Source organism: Marmota monax, unplaced genomic scaffold (genome assembly GCF_021218885.2).
Source record: "Marmota monax isolate L192 unplaced genomic scaffold, Marmota_monax_Labrador192_F-V1.1 WCK01_AAM20220418_F8-fsc00125, whole genome shotgun sequence".
NCBI lineage: Eukaryota > Metazoa > Chordata > Mammalia > Rodentia > Sciuridae > Marmota > Marmota monax.
Genome location: NW_026695235.1, coordinates 13,214,374 through 13,240,030, shown reverse-complemented (window position 1 = coordinate 13,240,030; position 25,657 = coordinate 13,214,374). Strand labels below are relative to the sequence as shown.

General features: G+C 63.9%; 1 protein-coding gene across 8 annotated transcripts in view; it reads right to left on the bottom strand.

Annotated features, from left to right (window-relative positions):
* Positions 1 to 25,657, bottom strand: part of Col18a1 (collagen type XVIII alpha 1 chain) — an 84,690-nt gene that overhangs the window by 31,052 nt on the left and 27,981 nt on the right. For 2 of the 8 annotated variants that reach the window (XM_046438935.2, XM_046438936.2), the window contains exons 1-2: positions 17,228 to 17,924; positions 3,411 to 3,955 (exon numbers count right to left, since the gene is read on the bottom strand). In XM_046438935.2, the coding sequence (XP_046294891.1) occupies positions 3,411 to 3,955; positions 17,228 to 17,900 (1,218 nt within the window). In that variant the 5' untranslated portion in view covers positions 17,901 to 17,924. Of the gene's footprint in view, positions 1 to 3,410; positions 3,956 to 13,924; positions 13,945 to 15,540; positions 15,660 to 16,534; positions 17,926 to 25,657 lie in introns of those variants that run through there. The other 6 variants (XM_046438933.2, XM_046438934.2, XM_046438938.2 and 3 more) reach the window with 6 other exon arrangements.

Here is a 25,657-nt window from a genome sequence, read left to right as displayed (position 1 = left end):
GCGCCAGGCAGGTGGACAGGACAGGACAGCAGGGCTCCAGCGTCTTGAGCCGCAGCGCAGAGGGTCTGCAGCGGAGCTGCTGGCGGGGCCCTGGGTCTGCAGCGGCACGTCAGAAACCTGGCGAGAGGTGGCCGGGTGCCAGGCCTCCACGCCAGGCACCCACGCCCCAGCCGCCAGCATCTCTGCCTGCGCCAGCACCCCCGTCCTGGAGCTCACTCTGGGAGGACCTCCCCACTGGGCAGCAAGTGTCCACACGCTCCTTCCAGCATCTCCTGTGTCTTCCACTTAATGTTTCTACTTGTCACCTGAGCAGAGACCACAGCTCATGGACTCGGAGATGCACATTTTGACCACTGTCATACTAAGAGGGCTTAGGGCAGGGGTCAGCTCGCTTTCCATAACGCTGGACAGTAAACAGGCGATCTGAGGGGCAGGCGGCCCCTACTCAGGGCAAGGGCAGCAGAGAGGGGCCAGGGCCGAACTCCACATCCCAACAGGGACGGAGGGACAGGCACTAGACAGTGATGGGAGAGGTGAGGGGTGGCCAATCCAACCAGGGATTCTGGGAGCACAACTGTCACGGAGGGCTGGCCAGTGCCTGTGAGGCGTGGGCACATGTGTGGCGTATGCACACTTGTGTGATCACATGTGCTCCCGTGGGAGGTGTGAAGAGCATGGAGCCAGGCGCCTGCCCAGGTGCCCACACATGGGAGCCCACGCCACCCAGGCGCCAGGCCCCTCAGGGGGAACGTGGGAGGAGGGGCACTTCCTGCTGGTCAGCTCCAGGCCAGCAACCTGGCCGGAGCAAGGTCCAGGATGTCTCCACCCACAGGGGCCTGCTGCAGCAGGGCCCACGCCAGCGCCTGTCACCAAGTTTGAGAATCTCCCAGGGAAGGGAGGGTTGGATTAGAGAAGTGCTTCTCGGCTGTGGCACTGGCCCGGGGAACAGGGGTGGTGTCCAGGAGGGAGGGGGCCGGGGCTCCCCTGCCACATGTGCCCAGCCCTGGCCCCTGAGCGCCCCCGCAGACCAGCCCACCACGATGCGGCTCCTTCTGCAGGGCAGCTGTGCCTGCTGCTGGGAGCCTGCAGGGGGCGCCAGAGCACAGAGTGTGGCCCGCAGCCCCGCCCCCTCCTCTGGGAGGTCAGTGGGGAAGAAGCCAGCAGTGCCCCGTGGACACCCAAGGACTTGGACGAGAGTCGTGGAATCTGGAGACATGGACACTGAGGGTCAGAGAGTTCCACTCATCACCAGGCCCGAGAAGTCCTCACACCACGCTGCTCACAGGCGGCAGCTTCAGTCGCGGGCGTGGTGTGGACTGCCTGTGGTTTCCCCTCCCTCTGCCCATGGCCCTGTCTGGGGTTCCCCTGTGTTCTGGGGTGGCATCTTGCCCCCAGCCCTTGGCCTGGAAATGCTGCCTCCTGGCAGAGAAGGGTGGAGGCCAAGGAGCCCTCCCCCTGTGTGGGGGTGCCTCCCTGGTGCTCCCTGGTGCTCCCATGCCTCCGTGGCTGGGGGGTCTCAGCTGCAGTAGGGCAGCCAGGCTCCTCTGCTCTCTGCTTCCCAGCTGGGTGGCTCTGGCCACCAGGCACAGCTCGGTTTGCAAAGCCGGCCTCTCTGGCTGCCTCTCCTGTGGTCCTGCAGTCCTTCTCACAGCACCCCTCTGACTCCACCATGCAGCTCAGTGAGGACCCTGCGTGCTGGGCGTCCTGCCTGGCTGTCCTGTCCAGGCCCTGCACTGTGTGGAGGGAGCTTCGCAGCACAGCTGGACTCTCTGGGGCCCCGGTGACAGAAGGGGCCGTATCCTCGTCCAGAGGGGATTCCCAGGAACCCCAGCCTCCTGGGCCCCACAGCTCTGAGCTTGTTTCTGCCAAACCTTGTCAATCGCACGACTCAAATGACCCCTTCCCAAGAGTCTGAACGTACCTTGTGCCAAACCAAATCTGTCTTCTACCAAAGCGAGCCCCCCTCTGCCAGATGCAGGACCCGGAACCCCTCCACCTCCACCTTCCAACCATCAAAGGTTCTGCTAGTCACAGGGTCTTCCCAGACCAGAATAGATCCTTTAAACATCCCAATGGTTTTTAAAACTCAAAGATGCTAATGGCAAACTAGGAAATAAGATTTACAGCCACGAGACGAAGGACCAATTTCTTTCACACATGACGAGGTTGTACAAATCAATCAATGGTTGGACCTCCCTACTCCCCACAAAAGAACATTAACAGTCAGTTACCAAAAAAAGGAAATAAAAATAGCCAACAAATTGGTGGAAACAATATAAAAGTTTGCCTCCACCACCAGTCCAACAAGTGGACACACTCAGGTACCGCTGGCCACCTGCTTCACACAGTGCTGGCAAGGCCAGAGACGAGGCCGCCTGGCTGGGCACCGTGGGACGTGGTGTGCGCTCCACGGCCTGTGCCCCAGGTCCCATGAGCATCTTTTCTGTTAAGGTGTGAAAGATGCACAAGACTCAGGGGACACTCCAGCCACCCAGCTGTGCCTGGGCAGGTGTTCCACATACTGTCCTGGCCAGAGCTACTGCTCTCTGATCTTCCCCAATCAGTGTGAGGATCGAAAGGAAAACACAAAGAGGCCCAGCTGGTGTCAAAGTCCTGGTGGCTCCTGAGCCCCGGGGGCTAGAAGTTCCTGCCAAAGGCTAAAGGTCAGCTTTCAAAGCCAGAGACACCAGGCCTCTGAGCAACGTCAGACAAATGGCCCTTGTCAGTCCATAATGACTTTCTGTCCCTGGGGACGTGGCCTCACTAGCACACACAGGGACGCTTGTCTGGAGCACTGGAACTTGGGTGTGGTTAGTGCCCGCTGGGGTCACCCACATGGCTCTTCCCAGGAGACAGGGACTCCAGCTAACCCCACGCTGGGCTGTTGCACATCTGCTAAAACAATGACCAGCCCACAACTGACGGGGGCCGTGGGTGAACCGTCCACCCCTACAGTGTGCCCTCCTGGAGGGTGATGCCTGAGGCCATCACAGCCTCAATCCCCTGAGGGCTCTTTAGCCAGGGCCACTGAACTTCCATTTTGCAGCTCGGGGCTGGGCCTGGACTTGGCCATGCACTCACCTGACCAAGCCTGGACTCAGCCCACTGCAGGTCCCAGCCCACGCCTGAGAAGGGGCCCCTGACTGTGGTGGGTGGGCGTCCCACTGTGAGATGGTCCTCAGAGGCCCTCCTCGGCTGGACCCCAGGGTCTCAGAGAAACTCAAAGGCCCAGGCGACCCTTCTAAGGCAACAATGGCCAGAGGAGGACCAGGGACCTGATGGCCGGCCCCAGAGACCGGCTGGCCCTGGGCGGGAGGTGGCTTGGCTCCTCCGGCTGCAGCACCAGACAGAAGAGGCCTGCGGCCCTGTCCCAGCTGGTCCACCCCCACAGGCAGGACGGAAGGGCCTACCTGGAACTTGTCGGGGTCGGCTCCCCCAGCCTGCCCCACAAAGAGGCCAGCGCCAGGCTCCAGCTCCAGGCCCCGTGGAGGCCGAGCAAACGGCAGCCGTTGGAACTCCTCGCAGTCCACGTACAGAGCCACAGAGCTGCCGTCCACGCTGAGCGCAAAGCGTGTCCACTGGCCCACAAAGGCAGGCAGGCGGAAGCTGGCCGCTGTGCGGGTCTGGCTGTCTCCCGGCTCGGTGTAGAGCAGTGAGATGTCCTGGTGCCCATCATGCACCCCCGAGAGCTTCACGCCCAGCAGGACCACGGCCTGCGCCGCGTCCGTGAGGGCGAACAGCACCCCGGGGCCCTCCGAGGCCGGCCGGATGTGGAACAGCAGCGAGAAGTCAGGGAAGAAGGGGCTGGGCACGCGGTACCGGGCCACCTGGCCGCTGTTGGTATCTGGTCCAAAGACATAGGCTAGCCCGACGTCGGGGTCCTCGATCTGGGTGATCTGCTGGGGCGAGGGCTCTCCAAGGAGTTGCGGCAGCCCCACCTCCTCACGGACACTGTCTGCAAAGAGGAGGACATGGGGGTGAGGGGGCACATGAGGGGGCAGGGAGCTGGGCGCGCAGGCCAGGCAGGCACAGGGGGACGAGGACCGAGGGCCTCCCGACGTCTGCCCGTCCTGTCCTCTGGGCTCTGCCACCCAGCACCTCCTGGGCATCACCTAGCTCATCCAGACCAAAACAACGTCTGCAGGGGGCATGGCGGCCACGGGCGGGGGACACAGACAGGGTGGGGAGCTAGGACGCAGCCCCCCCACACCCCTGGCTCCGACCTCTCCCTGGGTAAGAAGGGAGCGGGGACAAGACCCAGCCGCTCCCTGGCGAGCTGCGCTGGGAACCGGCCTGGGAGCAAGAGACTCCTGGGGACGCAGGGCGTGCACGGGGCTGCTGCTCTCCGGCTCACTGGATTCTGAGCGGAAGCCGCAGCACAGGAGTCCTGCCCCCGGCTTGGGAGTTGGACATGGAGTGGCGACGCTGGCGGGGCGCTGGGCGGGCGCCCCAGGCAGGGTGGCCATTCTCACTGGGGTGCCGCCATCACCCACGGGGGCAGGCAGACTCCCAGGGACTGCCCCACTGTCCCCTGAGTCCCCAGCGCCCCATGATTCGCTCATCCACTCTCCACGCTCAGGCCCACTTGGCCCTGCCTGGAGTCAAGAGCTTCTGCCATTTGACCTGAGACCCTCAGGGAGCAGCCTCGCCGCGGGAGCCCAGGCTGGGGACGCAGCCACAGACACCCGTTCCTACTTCCATTTCTTGTCTTTCCCAGTGAGGCCAGGGTAGGAGGTCACGGGCCGTCCTGTCCACGATGGCTCCTGGGCCTGCACTGATTCCCCGAGGCTGAGGTCCCAGGGGCTGGGGTATCAGGAGCTGGGAGCAGCAGACACACCTCATATCCAGGGGAATTGGTCACTGCTGGAAACAGGAGGGACTCCAGGAGACCCTGACCCTCCATGGACCGGAACACCCACCATGCCAGGCAGAGGCTGGACACCGGGGCTGTGGTCTGGGCCCGGGGCCTTGTCTCTTCTCTAGAGACCCTGACCCTGGCCACCGTGTGGGCATGGTTTGCTCCCCAGAAGGCAACAGTCACAGAGGAGGGACCTTGGGCAGCAGACAGGCTCATGGGCAAGAGGCCTTTGGGGAAGGGTCACTGGTGTGCGGAGTCCTGAGTGAGCTGTGGGGGCTAGCCCCTGCCGTGGGGCCAGGCTGAGGCGGGGCCAGGGAAGAGCAGAGGGGAATAACGTCCACCCTGACCCACGGAGGGCCTGTGTCAGAAAGAACACACCCAGCACAGAAGGCGGACCGTAGCCTGTGCGCACGGACCTCTCAGGCCACGTGGGCAGCCTGACCTGCCAGTCGGGGCTTCCCGGCTGCCCCTGTGGCCTGCAGCTAAGCCCTGTGTGCTGGCTGGGAGTGAAGTCCGTTAGGCCAGCCTGGGCCCCGGGAGATGCCCTGCAGCTGTTAGGACACTCCCCTGGACCAGCAGTGCCGGGCCCTGTGTCTAAGGTCAGGAGTCAGGAACCCACCAGCAAAGTGCTGGGGAGGGCGCCCCAGGCCCTGCTCCAGCAGCAGGGTGTCCCTTAGTGTGCCAGGGTGCCAGAGGCAGCAGCAGGGTCACACTGTAGCACAGGACAACTGGCTCTGTCCAGAGTTCTCCCATTTCCTCTCCTTGAAATTCCCGGGTCCCGTGGGGGGCCCCTCGAACGCCAGGCAGCAAGTTCACCGGCTCCGTTCTCCTGCGAGCGGAGGAGGCCCTGCCGCCCACACTCAGGCTGGCCCTCTGACTTGGACCCAAGCCAGCCTCCCTCCAAATGCCCAGGCCGGGCCCCGTGAGCACAGAGGACGCCTTCCCAGGCAGGAGGCGGCCCCTTAGGAGGACTGGGCCTTCTAGCGCGGCCTCCTCCTGGTAGATCCAGAACTCGGGACTGGCCTGGGGGAAGACTGTCGACCACGGCGAGTAGCGGAGGTCTGGACGCCCAGTGCTTCACACAGTCCCTAAACCCCAGGACAGTCTCAGTCCGCCTCATCCCCACAGGCCCCACGGATGGGCAGCCAGGGCCCGGCTCTGGGGGAAGGGGCTTGGCACCCGGGGGCAGCCAGGACTGCAGCCAGCCCACCTCCTGGGCTGAAGTGCCACCTTCCAGAATCATGACCATCACATGACCTTCACGACTAGGACAGGGCCTGGTCAGGGTCACTGGGGACAGGACATGCATCCAGCCATGTCCCCCAAACCAGCACACAAGTCAGAGGTCCTGGAAGAAGGGAACCCAGCCCCTTCCAGGAGTTCTGTTGCCATCTGAATATCTCTAGGGACGAGGCCCTCACTCCCTCCCCGAACTAGGATCCTGACCAAGAGCAGCGTCCATCCCTACCAGAGGTCTGGAAGTCTCCTGCTAGTGTGACCCCGCTAGGCAGGCTCGGGTGCTCCACATCGCTACAGGGGACAGGCCCCAAGAATGAGCAGACCCCGTCACACCATGCACTGGCACCAGGTACCCCAGCTGCCCCCAGAGCCAGCTCACCTGCCTGGCTTCCTAGGGATGTGACCTTGAGACTCCACAGCCCCCGACCACGCAGCTGCACCCACCTCTGAAGGGCTGCAGTCGGCCATGACCTGCTGTCACCAGCCTCCCCACGACCAGCAGAGCCAGGTCCCTCTCCTGCCTGTGTGGAACTCAGGCCTCTGTTCCTGTGCTGAGTCTGGGCACCAGCCCCACCAGGTGGGTGCAGAATTGATCAGACAACTTCTAACACACACGGGGGCAGGAGCTCTGAGAGACCCAACTGCAAATCAAAGCAGCCACTGTGGACCTCAACAACCGGCTGTGAAATGCACTCTTCCCTCAAACCAGAGGGAGCTCTGACCACCCCTTACCCCTTCCAGCTCCTCGGGGCCTGCTGAGAAGTCTATGCACCAGTGGCCATCAGGAGATGTAGGGGCCCAGGGCAGACTGTGGCGTCTCCAGTGTGGCTGCCTCAGGGTCACCAGAGCATGGCTGCACAGCCCAGAACCCACGAGCAACACCTAACGAGCACCTCCACACAGGGCGGACCCAGCCCAGGGCCATCCCAGCCCAGGACCTTCCCAGCCCTAGATCACCCCACCCAGGACCTCCCCACTCAGGACCATCCTACCCAGGACCGTCCCACCCAGGACCGTCCCACCCAGGACCGTCCAATCCACAATGGTCCAGACCTGAGCTGCAGCTTTCGAAAGCTGCACTGGGACTCCCAGAGGAGGGGCCCTCCCTGAGGACTCCCAGAGGAGGGGCCCACCCTGAGGACTCCCAGAGGAGGGCCCACCCTGAGGACTCCCAGAGGAAGGGCCCACCCTGAGGACTCCCAGAGGAGGGGCCCTCCCTGAGGACTCCCAGAGGAGGGTCCACCCTGAGGACTCCCAGAGGAGGGGCCACCCTGAGGACTCCCAGATGAAGGGCCCACCCTGAGGACTCCCAGAGGAGGGGCCCACCCTGAGGACTCCCAGAGGAAGGGCCCACCCTGAGGACTCCCAGAGGAAGGGCCCACCCTGAGGACTCCCAGAGGAAGGGGCCCACCCTGAGGACTCCCAGAGGAGGGTCCACCCTGAGGACTCCCAGAGGAGGGCCCACCCTGAGGACTCCCAGTCGAAGGGCCCACCCTGAGGACTCCCAGACGAAGGGCCCACCCTGAGGACTCCCAGAGGACGGGCCCACCCTGAGGACTCCCAGAGGAAGGGCCCACCCTGAGGACTCCCAGAGGAAGGGGCCCACCCTGAGGACTCCCAGAGGAGGGTCCACCCTGAGGACTCCCAGAGGAGGGCCCACCCTGAGGACTCCCAGAGGACGGGCCCACCCTGAGGACTCCCAGAGGAAGGGGCCACCCTGAGGACTCCCAGAGGAAGGGGCCCACCCTGAGGACTCCCAGAGGAGGGTCCACCCTGAGGACTCCCAGAGGAGGGCCCACCCTGAGGACTCCCAGAGGAGGGGCCACCCTGAGGACTCCCAGAGGAGGGTCCACCCTGAGGACTCCCAGAGGAGGGCCCACCCTGAGGACTCCCAGAGGAGGGGCCACCCTGAGGACTCCCAGACGAAGGGCCCACCCTGAGGACTCCCAGAGGAGGGCCCACCCTGAGGACTCCCAGAGGAGGGCCCACCCTGAGGACTCCCAGAGGAGGGGCCACCCTGAGGACTCCCAGAGGAGGGTCCACCCTGAGGACTCCCAGAGGAGGGGCCCACGCTGAGGACTCCCAGAGGAGGGTCCACCCTGAGGACTCCCAGAGGAGGGCCCACCCTGAGGACTCCCAGAGGAGGGTCCACCCTGAGGACTCCCAGAGGAAGGGGCCCACCCTGAGGACTCCCAGAGGAGGGTCCACCCTGAGGACTCCCAGAGGCCCCCTGCCCTCCTGGTCCAGCTCCCGCAGGGGCAGAAGCACCAGGCTCAGGGTTCAGGAGGCCACAGCACCCTCAACTTGAAGACGCTCATTTCAAGTCCCCTGGAACCTAGAAGTGACGGCCAATCCAGAACAGGCAGCAAAAGAGCCAGAGCCACGAGAAGCCATAAAGGGGAGGACAGGACGAGTTCACGTTGCCAGCCATGGAGAGGCGCGCGGGGCAGCCGCGCTCCCAGGGACGGCGCACTCGAGACCGCGAGAGTCCAGCAGCAGAGCAGGCGGGGAGCAGGGAAACTAGCTCTGTGCTGCCTGACTTCTAACACCAGGGGACGGTGACAGAACCACCACCCACTGCTCAGTCAACAGTCCAGCCGAGTCCCGGGGGACAGGGACGACACATTGTCAACCTGCACGTCTGACCGGCCAGGTGCCACGACCGTGCACCCCACAATGGTGCCCCGATGCCAAAGTGATCACAGATCCTGTGGGTAATGACAGGCCCTCAGGAGCCTGTCAAAACAGAAAATGACAGCCTCAGGAGCAGGGGCACTTCCTGAGCTCGGCAGGGTTCACAGATCCGCACCTGCACTTTGTCACACGGTGGCAATTACAGAGGGAAGGCCGGGTGGGCAGGGAACCCAATCGCCACATCAAAAGAAAGACTCCAGGAACAGGCATCCTGAGCAGCAGCGAGGACCCACACTGTGACCAGAGGGCCGAAACCGACCTGAGGGACGTGCCTGTCCCTGTCACCGGGTGGAGACAGCAGTCCAGGCCGACTCCTCTGTAATTCTCAGAGCTGCACCCGCCCAGCAACCTCAGCGACGCCCGGTACTGCCCGGCTGGTGCTTCTGATGGCCTAGAAGAGGAGAGGCCCAGGGACATGAGGATGCTCCCTGAGGGCAGCTCCATCTGGGCAGGGCTGCCCAAGGACCCAAAGAGGCCACACCATGTTCCTTAGCTGGGTGACAGGAGCAATGCCAGCGAGCCCGGCGGGCCGGCTGCCGGGACTTGTCCTCGGGGGTGAAAATACCAGAGCACACGGGTCTCCCTGGAGACGGGCGTCCCCGGACACAGGCCCGATCCATTCCTGCAAAGTGAGAATGGCACGTCCCTGCCCACATGGGCCGCCACCTGTGACATCCACACAGACCGGTGGGCAGCATGATGGTCCCCAAAGACGTCCCTGTCGCAGTGAGAGGTGTGGGACCAAGTCTGAGGCCTGCAGATAGGAGGAAACCCCAACACACGTGTGCGTCCTGACCCCCGGCCCGGGTTTCCGCGCAGGAAGGCGCATGGCGCAGCTCGGGACTGTGGTGGTGCCCACAGCAGCCTGTCCTCCTAGGTGAGTCGTGGTGGCACCCAGGTCAGCCGTAGCACTAGCCCGATGGTGCCGGCACCTCCACACGTGATTTCTTGATGGCAAACACTCAAACATGGCTTCCCGGAGGACTGTGGGGGCGCTGACTGGAGGCAGCAGGCACGGGCCTCTGGGCCTGGAGAGCTGTGCTGGAGTCCCTGGCCCACGCAGGCCTGCCACTTCCCCAGACGCTGGGGACCCGTGCCCCTGCTGACCTCAGGAGGCACAGAGCTGCATCTCCTTGTTACCCTCCCTTTTCTGTTACTGTCCTCTTGACATGGAAGACCAAGGACTGAAAAGGAACCGAGGGTACGAGGAGAACGCACTCAGGCAGCTCAGCGCGGCCAAGACCCCAGGAGACCGTCAGCTTTCGCCTCGGGCTGACCCCGGGCCAGAAGAGCCTCAGGAGCAAGCCAAGGAATAAACAGAAACCACAGGGTGGCCGGGAGATCCGCGTCCAGAGGGCCATCATCAGAGCTGAGGTCCAGCTAGAACAACACAGGCCAAGGCACACAGAGACAGGAGAGAGGCCACTGCAGGGAAACGTCCCCGAGACCCGCCCCAAGACAGACCAGCCGCGAATCCTCACTCTGAAGAGGCTCAGAGGACGGAGGGAGCTGTGGGGACGCAGAGAGAATGCTGAGCCAAGCAGGGGTGTCCACCAGGACGCAGAAGAACAGGAAGTGTGGCGTTGAGGAGCACAGAGGCCGAGATCCATGACGCAGTCCCTCCCGAGTCCTCCACGAGGTCAGGTGAAGTCACCACGAGCAGTGCCAAGACACTGCGCACAGACAGGGCTGGTCAGCGGAGGACCAGACCACGGGGACCCCTGGAGGACGGTGGAGGAGGACCAGCACGCGTGTGGGGACCGAGAAGGGGAAGCAGCAGGGACAGGCCCAGAGCTGCCCCCTGGGTGAGACACGGACTCGGACCCCCCAGAGCTGCCCCCTGGGTGACACACAGACTCGGACCCCCCAGAGCTGCCCCCTGGGTGACACACGGACTCGGACCCCCCAGAGCTGCCCCCTGGGTGACACGCGGACTCGGACCCCCCAGAGCTGCCCCCTGGGTGAGACGCGGACTCGGACCCCCCAGAGCTGCCCCCTGGGTGAGACGTGGACTCGGACCCCCCAGAGCTGCCCCCTGGGTGAGATGCGGACTCGGACCCCCCAGAGCTGCCCCCTGGGTGAGACGCGGACTCGGACCCCCCAGAGCTGCCCCCTGGGTGACACACGGACTCGGACCCCCCAGAGCCCTGCTGCTCTCCGGCTCCTTAAGACAGAGACAAGGGAGTCCTGAGAGCAGCCTGGGGTCACCAGCAGAGGCCAGAGGCCAGTCTACTCAAGTGCTAAAGAAAGAGCCAGAAAAGTTAAGCCCAAACCTCATGAAAACTAAACAGAGAAGAGAGCAAAGTCAAATAAACAGATGAAACAGAGAAGAGGAAACCAGCAGAGAAAATCGATGGAACCAAAGTCGGTTCTTTGGAAAGGTCAACAAGATTGACAAATCCTCAGCTAAATGACCCCAGAAAAGAGAGAGAGAAGACTCAAGTCACTAGGTCAAAGGCAAAATGGGGACGTTACTGATTCTACAGGAATAAGAAGAGCAGATATGAGAAAGTAGCAAGAGCAACTGCGTGCCAACGATGGGAAACGGAAAGCGAGGGAAATGGATCCACCCTAGAAACACGAGAGGACCAAGACCACACCACGAAGAAAGACTCGGAGCAGATCTCAACTAGCAGGAGAGGGAACCGAGAAATCCAGCATCCCCAACACAGGAAAGCCCTGGGCCTGGCCTCACGGAGACCCCTGCCAGCCACCTACCAAGGGCCAGCACCAGTCCCTCCTGTCACGGTTTGGATGTGAGGTGTCCCCAAAAGGCAAAAGACAAGCAAGAAGGTTCAGAGGAGAAATGGGGGTGGTAAGGGTCTCAGTCCTGGTAGGGGGTGAGTGGGTGGTGGCTGGAGGAGGGGGCACTGGGTGCGGCTTTGGGGTCTGTATCTGTATCTGGACAGTGGAGTCTGTTTCCTGATCATCGTGGGAGCTGCTTCCCTGGGCACAGTCCCCACCGCGATGTTCAGCCTCCCCTGGAGCCCTGAGGAACGCGGCCGGCCTTCCATGGCTCACACCTCTGGAACCCTGGACCCACATGAACTCCCCTCCCTGCGGTTGATCTGTTCGGATCTTTTAGTTGCAGCAGCGAAAAAGCTAAGTCACCTCCCAAGCTCTGCCAAACGCACTGAGGAAGCGAGGACACTTCCTAGCTCCATCTGAGGCCAGCATCTGCCTGTCACCAAGCCCAGCTACAGACACCCCAATCCCTACAGCCTGCGGGAAACCTCTGGCACACTGCAGTGGGCAGCACCGCATCAGGGGCACTTGCCGTAAGCATCGAGGTCCACCCTGGAGCTCCAGGACGGGTCAGCAGGCTAGACCATCTGCAGATGGAGGGCGGATCAGGGCATCCACGGTGCAGAGAACCCACATTCACCACGGCCAGCCAGGAGGGGACACAAGCCACTCAGTGCCACCTGAGCCGCTGTGGAAAACCCACAGCAGGCTCCTCACTCAGGGGCGCAGGCCGTGGACCCCGAGGCCAGGGGTAGGACAAGCACCTGCTCCTCCCACTTCCATGCCAGCAGCAGGGTCCTAACTCAAGGCAAGAAGAAGCAGAGGAACGATACAAGGGGAAAGGAAGAAGGGATACCCTGCTGGCCCATGACAGGGCCTTCATACAGGATATCCTAAGGTCTCATGACAGGTCTCGAGAGCTATCAGGGCTCAGCATGTGGCAGGTCATAGTCGAACACAAAATGATGGCATCTCTCCAGGAGGACGAGGTGCGACTTGCAGAGGCTAGGACACAATGCATCTGCAGTGACATCACCAAGAACAAAATGCCAGCCCTGAGCGAGGGGAGAACTGACCCCAGAAAAGAGAGAGAGAAGACTCAAGTCACTAGGTCAAAGGCAAAATGGGGACGTTACTGAAGGGCTCTAAACCACCTGCAGAGGTGTGCACACCTGTAGCATGACCACCCACACCAGCTGACTGGTGTGTGCAGAGGGGACGGCTGCTCTCAGCTCATGGCCAGATACAGAACCAACCAGGGCTGACGGACAGAAGCCGGGAAGCCTGGTGCTGGACCCAGAGCTGTCCTTAAGAAGGAGGGACTGCCACATTGTGGCCACCGGGTGAGCCTGGAGGACCGCAGACAAGTGAAACAGGTCACAGGAAGAAAACGCTGCATGATCTCCCGCGTGTGGAAACCAGCACAGCCTGGCTGTGCAGTGCGAAGGTGGTGCCGGGGCTGGGAGGGGAGGAAGGGGAGACGTCCCTCAAAGGGCCGAGAGCTGCCTGAGAATGTGTTCTGGGGGCCAGCGCCCAGCACTGTGGCCCAAGCCAGCAACACTGGACTGCGCTCAGGTGAGCTCTGCTCTAAGTGCCTGCTGATGCGGGAGGAGTGAAGTGTGCACGCGCAGCCAGCTGGCGCGGGTGGCCATGCCGCCAGGTGTGCACACCTGGGGTCCGTGCTGCAGTCACACGGGTTCCCGGCCCTCTGGACCATCTGGGTCCTGCCTGGGCCTGGACACCGGGCAGAATGAGCTGTGCAAGGCTCGTGATCTTGAAGGGGCGGGAATCCGTGCAGGGCTCAGCCAGCATCATACGAAAAATATTTGTAGGTTGCCAGGAGCAAGAGGTAAGCACTTGGGCATTTCCCAGGGAGGTGGTCTTGTCTCCTCCTTGAATCAAGTTAAACAGAAACCTCGAGCTAACTGAAGCGTCCTAAAGCATAGCAATGTTTACTAAGATCTGCATCTAACCAGAGGCCCTGGATGTGGACGCCCTATGGCCCAGAAGCCTGGGAGCTCCTGGCAGAGGGGCAGGGACTGCTGTCCTGGGCCAGCACAAGGAGCCTCCCAGGGACCCGAAGGCCCTCCCCTGCCTCCACATGTCCCACAGGTGCCACTGGGGCACTTCTGAGAGAAGCCAGAGATGCTTGCAGCCCAGCGTGTCCAGCAGGAGCCCCCAAAGTGCCAAGAGCCCCAGGCAGGCGCAGGGAGCCCATCTCCCTGCGCCCCTCCCTCTCAGGCGAACAGGGAGCACACCAGCTTACAGGACCCAGCGGCTACCCCGGCCTCGGCTTCCCTCCCAGGCCAGCGGGGTTTAGAGGCAGCAGGAGAGGTGTGGAGCACGGCCCAGCACCCAGCGCCATGGCCCTGGACCCACCACTCACACTCATTGCTCAGCAGCCTCCACGGAGCCGGGGCTTCTTGGAGGCAGGGCAGGCCCACTGTTGACTCTCAGCAGCTGCAGGAGTCCCAAAGCAGCAACCGGCTCTACCCAGCAGGGCCTCACTTCCGTTCCCCAGGGCCTGAGGGACAGGCCCCAGACACAGCAAGCTCCTGAAGAGTCCCCAGTTGGGAACTGACTGCCAGCTCCAGCAGGGGTCCTACAGGGTGACCCCCTTCCCCAAGTCCAGCCAGGTGCTGCCCTGTCCCCACACACCTTGCACCAGTCCATCCCCTCGCATCTCTTGGGAGGGCTAAGGAAGAGATGGGGACAGGTTAAAAGCCCAGCTGGACCCATGAGTACAGAGACCTCAGGTGGTGTGTAGGTGTGAGGGTAGTGTGCAAGGCCAGGTGTGCAGGGAGGCCCTGCTGGCTCTAGGTAGGCCCTGGGGAGGAGGCAGCAGGCCTGGGCCTCCCCCCACTGCAGGGGCTCACTTTCCCCAACCCCCCAGGCCTCAGATGCAGCCGAGACCTGCCAGCTCCGAGTCAGTCACTTCCTGATGCCAGGACCAGAGCCCAGCACGCCCCCCAGGACCTCAGCACCACCGAGGGACCTGGCACCAGCGTGGGGAGGGCTGAGTCCCTGTCTGGGTCCCCCACCCATCCTTTCCTGTCCCACCATGGCCTTGTGCTTCTGCACCCGCCTCCCACTGGAGTATGAGTGTCCAGCCCAACAGGGGCCAGCAGGCATGGGGGCACACTCCAGGGCAAAGGAGACTGGGGAGGGGGTGAGTGACCAGGACAGGGAGGACCCTCCCTGCCCCTGCCCAGTCTCCCAGCCAGGCCTGCGAAGGGCTCCTGGAATAATGACACTGCCACCCACCTCTGGCCTGAGGAGCTGTGGGCCAATTATGGGGTGGGAAGGGTCCCCCAGGACCCGTCTGGGGACACAGCCAGTACGTCCAGATGTCCTACCAGCTTACTGCAGTGAGATGCTGTGATGAGGACGGCCTGAGCTGCCCTGGCCATGTTGCAAGGACTGACCCCCGCCAGAGGAGAGGGGGTCTTCACTAACACCCGGCAGGAGCAGGGCTTGCCCACGGCTTTTGGGCTACATCCAAAACAGATGGGAACAGGTGGGCCAGGCCCTTCCCCTGCCCTTGGCAGCGCCCACCCCACCCCCACCGTCTCTTCGGGCCTGGATGGGCAACTTCCCACAAGGCCTCCTGCCAGACGCCTCCCTGGGGCCCACCCTGACCAGCACAGCTGGGGGCTCAGAGCCAGGCAGCTCAGCCAGCTGTGGCCTGTGGGGGCCGCAGCCAGAGCTGGCTCCCCGTGGGGGGCTAAGGGACATGGCCACTACTGCGGCTCCAGCTGCCCTCTGATAAAATCTAGGCTGACCCTGGAGTGGCCCTGCTTGGTCCCTAATGCAGATAAGGCCCCTGGCTTCTGCACACCAGGCCCCCCTGAGCAGGCCCTGCGCCCCACCCCTCCACATCCACCACCCCTCTCGTTCACAGCCACCAGGCAGGAGCCACGGGGCCCCCAGAGCCACCTCCACTGCCTGCCTGTCCCCGGCAGTCCTGCCCCTCGCGTGCTTCTCTCCTGGGCTTGGGCACTGACCATCATCGGCATCTGGCACTGCCTGGCCTGTGGCCCTCCTCGGTGCACCCCAGACCTGCCTGGCGTCCACAGGGACCTCTGCTGAGCAAACTGGGCCCTGAGAATGCTGGGATGTACCCAAGCTCGCCCCCCATGGAGCAGCAGCGGGCGTCCACACAAAACCCCAACCTCAGACACCCAGCTCAGGTCCAGCCTGGCTGCCCAGTTTCAAAGGCCAGCAACGAGGGTCAAGGCTGCTTCCCCATGGAGAGGACAGAACACCCACGCTCTGTACAGTGGCCAAGGTCACCGGGCACCAACTGCCGCTGAGGAGCTGGGACTGGGAGGGGCCAGCGGCGGGGCCTGTCATGACTGCCCTGTGCTGGGGTCGGAGAGCCTGCCTGTTCCTTCCTCTGCCCTCGCCTCTGCCCTGCCCAGCCAGCAACAGTGGCAGGCCGTGAGTGACGGGCCTCTGTGGGTGGGGACACTGCCACCAAGACAGGCAGGCTGCTTGTTCAGAAGCTAGACAGGCTGGGCTGAGTGACCGCCCAGTGTGCACAGCAGGCCGGGCCTCAGTGGGCCCCGGTGTGGCCCAGACCTGCCAAGTCCATCCCTGCAGCCCACTCAGCAGAGCTGGCTGAGCGCCCAGGGTCAACTTGGGACCGTGCAGCCTGATGCCCAGGAGCAAGGACAGAACCCCCCAAACTGGTAGGAGTTCTGCTCCCTTGGTCAAGTCACGTCACTGCTCCACACCTGTCTCCCAGGGCCACCTCAGACCACGGTGAGAACTGAACACACTGAAATGTGGGGGACACTGGCCCTGATGACACCCCAACGCACTGCAACAGGGCCCCTGTGGTCACATCCACCCCCTGGCCCTGCCCAGACCCAGGACCTCTGCTCAGGGCACCATGCCCCAGCCTCCCCCTCCCCAGCTGCTGCTAATGGGCGCCCACGTTGGGCACCCCCCGCAAGGCTCCAAGGAGAGTGGGGGGTCCAGAAGCCGGCCAGTTACCTGCAGCTGGCCCAATGAACACACAGTGCCCGTCCTCCTGGGCAGGGAGCAAGGCACAGGCAACCGGCAGCCGGCCCCCATCCAGGCGACTCCAGCACGCATCCTGCAGAGCCTCACAGAACTGGCGGCAGGGCGGCAGGGCGGGCGGGGGGCCCTGGCCACAGGGCGGGGCCAGCAGCAGGCAGAAGAACCAGGTGAGGAAGGGGTGGCAGCGTGTTTGGAGGAGGCCCCCCCACGCCCGCGCAGCGGCCTGCACCTCCTCGCCGCTCTCATGGTGGAGATGGTTGGGCAGCCAGGAGCGCCCTAGGCCCAGGTGGCCGCAGATGGGCAGGGTGGGCGGCAGGGGCAGGCAGCGGCCAGTGGGAGTCGGAGGGCCAGCCCCGAGCAGTGCAGAGTTATTAGCGAGACCAGGCCCCGCAGAATCAGCCACGTGGGAAACCCAAGCACCACGGTTCCCCATTAAAGCTGCCACAGGGTGTGCGGAAAGAGCAGGGAGTTCACCGTGCGCACCAGGAGGACCCGTCACCAGGGGAAGCAGGAGAGGCGAGCCAAACGCAGGGCGTCCGTGGGGCTGGCTGGGACCAGCTGCTGCAGGCAAGTGTCCTTTCCCATTCAGATGCTGGACCCTCCCTGGGGACATCTGGCTTCCCCAGGGAGGGTCCCTGCCCAGCACGGAGGAGAGAGGAGCTCTACCTGGGGACTCCCGTGGCACCGAGTGCCCCCTCAGTGGTGCCTGGAGCCTGTCCAGGGAGGGAGGCGACTGGGTGGGCACAGCCAGAGTGCCAGACTCGGCCGTCCAGGTGCCCAGAGAGCTCAGAGCTCCTCTGTGAGGCCCGAGAGTGGTCCCGCTCTCCTCGGGCGGGCCGGAGGGCCCCGTGAGGGCCAGAGGGTCCGTGGGGGCCGAGGCGGATCCAGCAGAGCTCTGGGTAGGGGTGGCCTCGTTCCACAGCTGGACGATGCTCTGGATGCCCTGGGCTATGCTCAGGATCTTGGCTCCCACTCCCGCGACGTTCTCCTCCCTCGTGTCCGGGCTTGCAGCTGGGGCGGCGGGGGCGGTGGCACTGATGGGAGCGCCAGGAGCCCTGCTTGGGGCGGCCTTCGGATTCTCCAAGGGTGGCCTGGGGCTGGCAGGGGCCGTCCTTTGCTCCGCGGAGTCATCCTGGGGGGCCACACGTGTGGCGGGGGCCGCTGCAGGCTGCACGGGCAGGCTGCCCTGGGGCTGGGAGACCAGTGTGTCTTTGGAGTCGGCGATGTCGGTGGACCACAGCCAGTCCAGGGTCAGCAGGTTGGCCCAGGAGGGCACAAGGCAGCAGGTGAGCAGCAGCAGCAGCAGCCGGCCAAGGCGTCTGCTGGGGTGCGGGGCCATCAGGGCTGTGAGCGCCGGCAGGAGCAGGGGCGTCTTCTGCCACCGGGAGGAGGAGCCAGCCGGCCCGCCCTTCCGCCTCCCCACCCTCTCCAGCCTCCTGGGGAAGTCCCTTCTTCCACACTTTACTCCCATAGGACAAAAAGGCCCAAACCCGGGAGTCAAGGTGACCTGTGCCCTTGGATTCACCTTAACCCCTTCCTTCCCACAGAAGCAGGACAGAGGGACATTCTGAAGACGCCCAGCAGAATTCCCAACTTGCTCTAGAGTCTTTGCCTGGGGAGTGTGTAGGCGTGGGGGCCTCAGGCCAGGACTCCCAGCCCCTGGGGACACTGAGGCAGCCGCAGTCCCCCTCACCCTGCAGCAAACCACACCCAGAAGTCCTGGCCCCCAGCCACGGCTGCTTGTGGTAAACTTGGAACTTGAAAACCGTTCAACTTGCTGCAATTCCTCTCTGTTGCAACTGCTGCCTCCCAGGGGCGAAACATGGAGGCCGGGGAGGGAGTGGCCCCTGAGGCCATTGCCTGGACCTCCACCCACCCCAGGCCCCTCCACCTCCCTGCAGGCCTGGGTGGACACTGCTTTCCTGCTTCATGTTTAACCCTGCATCGGAAGTCCCCTCCCCACCCAGGGGAAAGCAGCCCCTTCTCCCCGACCCCAGGGTTCTCCTGGGCACCCAGGTCCCACAGGCGTGTCCACGCTAATGCAGCATCAGTGGGGATCACTGTGACGGCAAAGGGACATTAGGGGTTTGTTGGGATCCAAGGGACCATCGACAGACAGCAGGCTCCCTGGCACACAGGCACGGCACTGTCCAGTAGCCTGTGGGATACCTCAATCCCTTGAGTCCCCTGAGATGGGCAGGTGGGCAGGTACTGACCACAGCCTGCATGCCAGCCCAGGGGCTGCCTCAGCTGGTGGCCCTGAGGCCCTGGCCCCCACCATCTCAGCTCCATATGGTCACCGGGCAGCCCTCAGGACAGCGTTCTGGGTGGGGCCAGTCCTGGGGCACTGCCACTGGTCCAGCAAGGGAGCTCTCCAGGCCCACAGTCTGGGGCCACACGGAGTCCTGCCCTGGCTTCCTTCCCCCAGCCTCAGGTGGCATCTCCTGACACCCAGAGGCCTAGAGGTGCTGCACGTGCTGGCTGCGTCTCCTCCGGGGGCGCAGAAGGCTCTGTGGCTCAGGCAGTCACACTCCCATGTCCGCCGTCACTCTCCCCATGTGGCAGGGCCAGTCCTGCCTGCACACTCCATGGAGGAGACCGGAATGGCCCACCCAGTACCCACCCTCTGTGCTGATGTCCAGTGCCTACCTGCCTGGGCCACCAGCCCTGCAGCAGCAGGAGGCTGGGGGGAGGGGTGGACCAGCCCGACACCTGGCCCCCGTGACAGCACGGCCTTTGGTAAAGCCAGACTTGAGGCAGGCTAGGCTGCTGTCACCTTAAAATGAGGAAACTGAGGACCCAAGGGACGAGGCAGCCCAGGAGGGTCAGGAGCTGAGCTGTGTTTGGCCAGCACCATTCTGCAGGCCCCTCCTCTGTGCCCGGCTCCACCTCATGGTGTGGGCCAAAAGTGCCCGAGTGAGCCCACGTCAGCCCAGGTGAGCCATGAGGATCACATCAGCCCAGGCGAGCCCACGTCAGCCAGGTGAGCCATGAGGATCATGTCAGCCCAGGTGAGCCATGAGGATCACGTCAGCCCAGGTGAGCCATGAGGATCATGTCAGCCCAGGCGAGCCCACGTCAGCCCAGGTGAGCCATGAGGATCATGTCAGCCCAGGTGAGCCATGAGGATCACGTCAGCCCAGGTGAGCCCACGTCAGCCCAGGTGAGCCATGAGGATCACGTCAGCCCAGGCGAGCCCACGTCAGCCCAGGTGAGCCATGAGGATCATGTCAGCCCAGGTGAGCCCACGTCAGCCCAGGTGAGCCATGAGGATCACGTCAGCCCAGGCGAGCCCACGTCAGCCAGGTGAGCCATGAGGATCATGTCAGCCCAGGTGAGCCATGAGGATCATGTCAGCCCAGGTGAGCCCACGTCAGCCCAGGTGAGCCGTGAGGATCATGTCAGCCCAGGTGAGCCATGAGGATCATGTCAGCCCAGGTGAGCCCACGTCAGCCCAAGGCTGCAGCGGTGGGTAGACAGCACCCACAGGGTGCAACGGCCTCACCGGTTCCTGGCTCCTCAGTACTTCAGGGACACCACAGAGTGGCCAGAAAGCAGCAGCTGGGGTGGATGTTTTGCAGGAGGGGCTGGTGCTGAGATTCTGCCAGTGTGGTGCTCTTCCACCCGACCAGCCTCCTCTGTGATATGCAGCCACTCCAGGCGAGGGCAGGAGGCCAGGCCCCACGGCCCTGGGTGCTGGTGGGAATGGATCCTCGAGAGGAGGGGCACAGCCCACTGGGACCAGCTCCCTCAGTGCCTCGCCCCGTGTCTGTGATATCAGCAGCTCTGAGCACAGAGGACCGCGGCATAGGGACCCTCCAAGTGCTAAAGGTGCTTCCCCAGAAGCCCACCCACCCTGGCCAGCAGGCAGGCTGTGGGAACATGGGCTTTTGCAAGGAAACCAAGAGTTGCTCACTTTGAGGTTTAAATAATAAGTCTGAGAAGCCAAGACCAGCTGAGATGATCCAGCAGTTGGAAGTGCTGGCGCGTCCGTGAAGTCCTGCGTCACCGATGGGAACCTCTGTAGGAACGAAGCCAGGGACCGGCTGGCGCAGAGGCTGCTCCTCCCTACTCAGTCTCGCTGCACGACTGCCCCTGGCCCAACGGTCACGCTGCCTCACCCCGAGGGCTGGGGCAGGTGGGCTCCCCAGACGGAGCCCGGGGCAGTGGGGCGAGGGCACAGACCTGGGGTGCTGGGACTGCTCCCGGGACCCTGGCAGTACAGATTCGGGGCTCAGGTGAGCCCACACCTGTGCACCCATTTCCTCCTGGAGCAGGCTGACCCTGTACCCAAGATGTGACGACCCCGCCCTTCAACCGTCACTTCCCTGCTGGACACCATGCCAGGCCGGTGCTCAGGTCTCCTCTGGGTCCTCAGAGCCTGGGCCACACCCTCAGAGAGTGACCCCCCAGAGAGAGAGGGACCCGTGCCCGAGCCCCAGTCCAAGTCAGGACAGAGGGCAGCATGGCAAGGAGTGGCCTGCCTGGGCTCCTGGGCTGAAGCCTGGGTTCAGTCAGAGGCCTGGGAATGAGACCAGAGCACTGCAGAGCAGACAGACAGGCTGCTGTCCACGGCCAGCAAGCAGGACGTGGCAGGCATGCACCAGGACGAGCCCAGGAGGACGAGAGGCCACTGCCAGGCCCGCCGCGCTGGGCACTGTTCGCACCAGCTGGCCGGTACCCTGCAGAGCGCTGCATGGCCTTCTGCAGACGAGGAGACCGAGGCACAGAGGCCAGGAGGAGGCAGAGCCAAGACAGCACCAGGCAGCGAACACACATGTGCGCACACACGCTCACAGGAAGTCACGCCCACACACTCACACACACGCTCACAGGGCAGTCACGCCCACACGCTCACACACACGCTCACAGGAAGTCACGCCCACACACTCACACACACGCTCACAGGGCAGTCACGCCCACACGCTCACACACACGCTCACAGGGCAGTCACGCCCACACGCTCACAGGAAGTCACGCCCACACACTCACACACACGCTCACAGGGCAGTCACGCCCACACGCTCACACACACGCTCACAGGGCAGTCACGCCCACACGCTCACAGGAAGTCACGCCCACACACTCACACACACGCTCACAGGGCAGTCACGCCCACACGCTCACACACACGCTCACAGGAAGTCACACCCACACGCTCACAGGAAGTCACGCCCACACGCTCACACACACGCTCACAGGGAGTCACGCCCACACGCTCACACACACGCTCACAGGGAGTCACGCCCACACACTCACAGGAAGTCACGCCCACACGCTCACACACATGCTCACAGGGAGTCACGCCCACACGCTCACACACGCTCACAGGGAGTCACGCCCACACGCTCACACACGCTCACAGGGCAGTCACGCCCACACGCTCACACACACGCTCACAGGAAGTCACGCCCACACACTCACAGGAAGTCACGCCCACACACTCACACACACGCTCACAGGGAGTCACGCCCACACGCTCACACACACGCTCACAGGAAGTCACGCCCACACGCTCACGGGGTAGTCATGCACACACGCTCACACACTCACGGGGTAGTCACGCACACACGCTCACGGGGTAGTCATGCACACACGCTCACACACACACTCATGGGGTAGTCACGCACACACGCTCACACACTCAGACACAGGCTCAGATGTGATCACAAGGGCACCCTGGCAGCCCACCCACATGCTCACATGTAACCACACGGGTCCATGCACACTCATGCTACACCCCTGGTGCTCTGCCCACCAGTGGTGCCCTCTGCCTGAGTCCCCCTTGCCCATCTTTGCAGGCCATGTGCTAGAGGTCACCGCCACCCTCCCCAGGCCCTGCCATGCTGCAGGGTAGTCATCAATCGATGGCGTCCAAAGGGCAGGGCTGCTTGTTTGAGATCAGAACTCAGTTTCAAACAGCTGACCGCTCTGTCCCTCTCGAGGCAGGGGCACCATATGCAAACATCTGCCTCAGCAAGGCCTTGTTCCCAAAATTAATCCCCATGACGCTCGGGGGTGTCTAGGAAGTGCCCAGAGAAGTCTCTTCACTTGAAAACCCACTGCGCTAATGTGATTTTACGCCTCCTACTGTCTCTGGGAAATCTCAGAACAGAAACCCCAGAGGCCCTTCCCTGGCACGTATGCACAGGGGACTCGGGCCAGCTTGAGGGGCCCTGGACTCATGTCAGGGGTGCCCCGTCCAGCCCCACCTCTGTCCAGATGGCTCTGGTGCTCAGACGGCTCTCCTGGGGCCGCTGACAGCTGGGCCCTGCGTCATGTGCTCAGCACTGAATACCTGGGCAGAGCCAGGCATGGGAAACCAACCTCGGGGCTGCACCCAGGACAGCAGCTGCCCCCACACGCATGCAGCACCCCTGAGGCCCGTGGCAGGGTGCCCGCCCTCCCCCACCCCCACCCACCCTGCTGCCCTGACCTCACCAGCTGCCCTTGAGGCACAGCATGTGTTCAGGGGCCTCCTGTGTTAGGGTGGGTCTCACAAGGCCCACCTGGGCTCTGGCAATGCAGCTACCTCCGCCTCGGGGTGAGAACACCAGTTCCAGGCTCAGGACTGGTGGCCACCAGGAAGTGCCCGTGGGCACACTTGTGCACCCTTGCTCACGCGCTCACGTGGGCACCTGCCTGTCCGGGAGCATCATGGTGGCCAGGGCTGGCTGCCCTTGGAGGCAGGGAAGCGAGGGCTCAAGGGACCTGCAGGGAATGAGGAGGCTGCTTGGGTCCGAGGAGGCCAACCCAGAGGCTCAGGGGAGGCCACCTGGGAGGCCCAGCGGGTGCTCGCTGCTCATGGACTGGACCCAGCAGGAGGAGATGGGTCCCACATCCAGATGGAAGGCGGGCAGGGAGCCGGGGCCCAGCAGGGGTGGGGCAGGGGAGGCAGGCTGGCCCAGGGGCCCAGTCCTCTGCCCTTGCGTCTCCCTTGCACTGAGCTCAGGAAGCTGCCGGCCCTGAGTCACTGGAACTCAACACAGCAACATCCATCGCGACTCCCCAGCAGGACCCCAGGGGCGAGAGCAGCCCCCCTGCACAGGGCAGTGCCGTGAAGAGCAGGTCACCCACCACGCGGCCACCCCAGGTGCCTGTGGGGTTCCCTTCTTTGGCTCCGTGGAAGCAGGTGGACAGAAGGGCTCCCTTCCTGGAGGTACCAGGTGGCCACCATGACTTGGGCAAGGCCTTGGCCTCCAGCATGCCTTCCAGTGTGACCTGGGCTGACTCTTGCCCCCCGCTGCCCGGGGAACCACGGGACTCTGTGGGTAGGCGACAGTGCATGGTGACAGTGGCCGCTGCCCGTCGATCCCCTGGGCACTAGAGTTGCCTGTTGGAAACCCGGCTGCAGGCCATCTGGGTGCAGGACAAGGGACCCTGGGAAGAAGCCTCTCTCAAGGGGCCTGAGGCCAGAGCGGCCCACACCCACACCCACTGCAGGACGCTGCCCAACACAGCTGCTGTCCTGCTGCTGGCGCCGTGCTCGGCCCAGCCCCCTCCCGAGTCCACTGTGCAGCCAGGGTGGGCATGAGAGTCCCCTGATTCTGAGCATCACCTGGCCTTGGAGGACCTGCTGCACTACTGAGGTGCCAGCAGTCGACACCTGTCCTCCCTTGGCCTCCAGTGTCCTCGGACTGACACAGGGCTCACCCCTGCCTGCCGCCCCAAAGCCAAGACAGACGAGGGAGCAACGAAGCGTCAGGGTGGGTGGCCTCCGGGGAAGCCCAACACGTGAGGTCACTCTGTCCACAGAAGCCCGAGTGTCCCCTGAGTGTAATGGCAGGTACCAAGATGTGAGACACCCACGCCCCCTGCCGAGGTCCTCCCGGGCACGGCAAGTCCCCACACGGCGCGCAGGCACTCTCGGCTCTGCAGTGGGGGACCCGGGGTCCCTGGGGCAGGAGTCCCCTCTCCAGGGCCCAGGAGGAGAGGGAAGCCACTCCCTGTGGCAAACTTCCACGGCTCCAAGGCCCCAGACCCGCCCTGCTACCTCGCCTCCTAGGACCCCTACCCGCAGCCTGCAGGGCACCTCTGCGGCTCAGCCTGGCCCCGCGCCCCGCCTCAGTTGTCCCTGGGCCATTGTGTGGGCATGAGGTGTCCCGGAGAAGCCCACGAGGACCAGGACAGTCCAGAGAAGAGACGATGGGGTCTTGAGGACTGCAACCTGACCAGGGACATCCACGTGAGGCTCTGTGACCTGAGGGCACTCCTGGTGGCCCCTGGGGTCACACTGCATCGCTGCCTCCTGCCCCTCCCTTCCTGTCTGGTGAGCCAGCCTGCTTTCCCGCCACACCCTCCTGCCAGGACGCTCGCCTCAGGCCAGAGCAGCGGAGCCGGCTGACCGTCCCGAGTCCTCCTCCACGATGACACCGTCAGGCAATGTGGTCACAAGGACACGAGCTGGGAGCAGCCTGCCCGCAGGGTGCTCAGCCCTGGGATGGTCCCTCCGAGCGCCGTGGGCACAGGGACTGGCGTGCTCTCCGCGGGAGTCCCCGCCCCGCCCCACCGTCTCTCCCAGCCCCCGGCTCCTTCCAGAAGGCCCCACTCGCGGGTGCAAGGCGCCTGCCTGAGCCGGGTCTGTTCTGTCTTGTTGGCCGTCGGTTGGGATTCCTGAGGAATGCCATCTTCTATTTTCATTAAAACACACACGCAGAACACCCACAGGTGAGGGAGGAGGCTGGCCGGGGGCCGCTCAGAGGGCTCTCGCTGCCGGCTGCCAGGAGCGCGTCTGCCACGGCTCCAAGCCTCGCGGCTCCAGCTCCACATCCAACCACGCAGCCCGAGGCGGCGTGTCTAGCTCCTCCGTCCCTGCGGGCCTCCACGGGCTCCCTACTCCCTGGGCCCTCAGGCTGGGCTAGGCAGTTAGGCAGGCTCCCCCCAGGACTCCCGGCCACCTCCAATCGGCTGTCCCCTCAGGCTGTGCCCCGCTGTGCACACTTGCCAGGGCCAGCTGTGTCCTAAAGAGACCCTTCCTGTAGGACATGGGTCCTCTCTCCTGCCCCTCCCTCAGGAACCAGACTGCCCACGTCATGGGTCGGCCAGGGGCCAGTCAGCCCTGGAGCAGTGCCCCCTGCCCACCAAACAGGCCAGGCC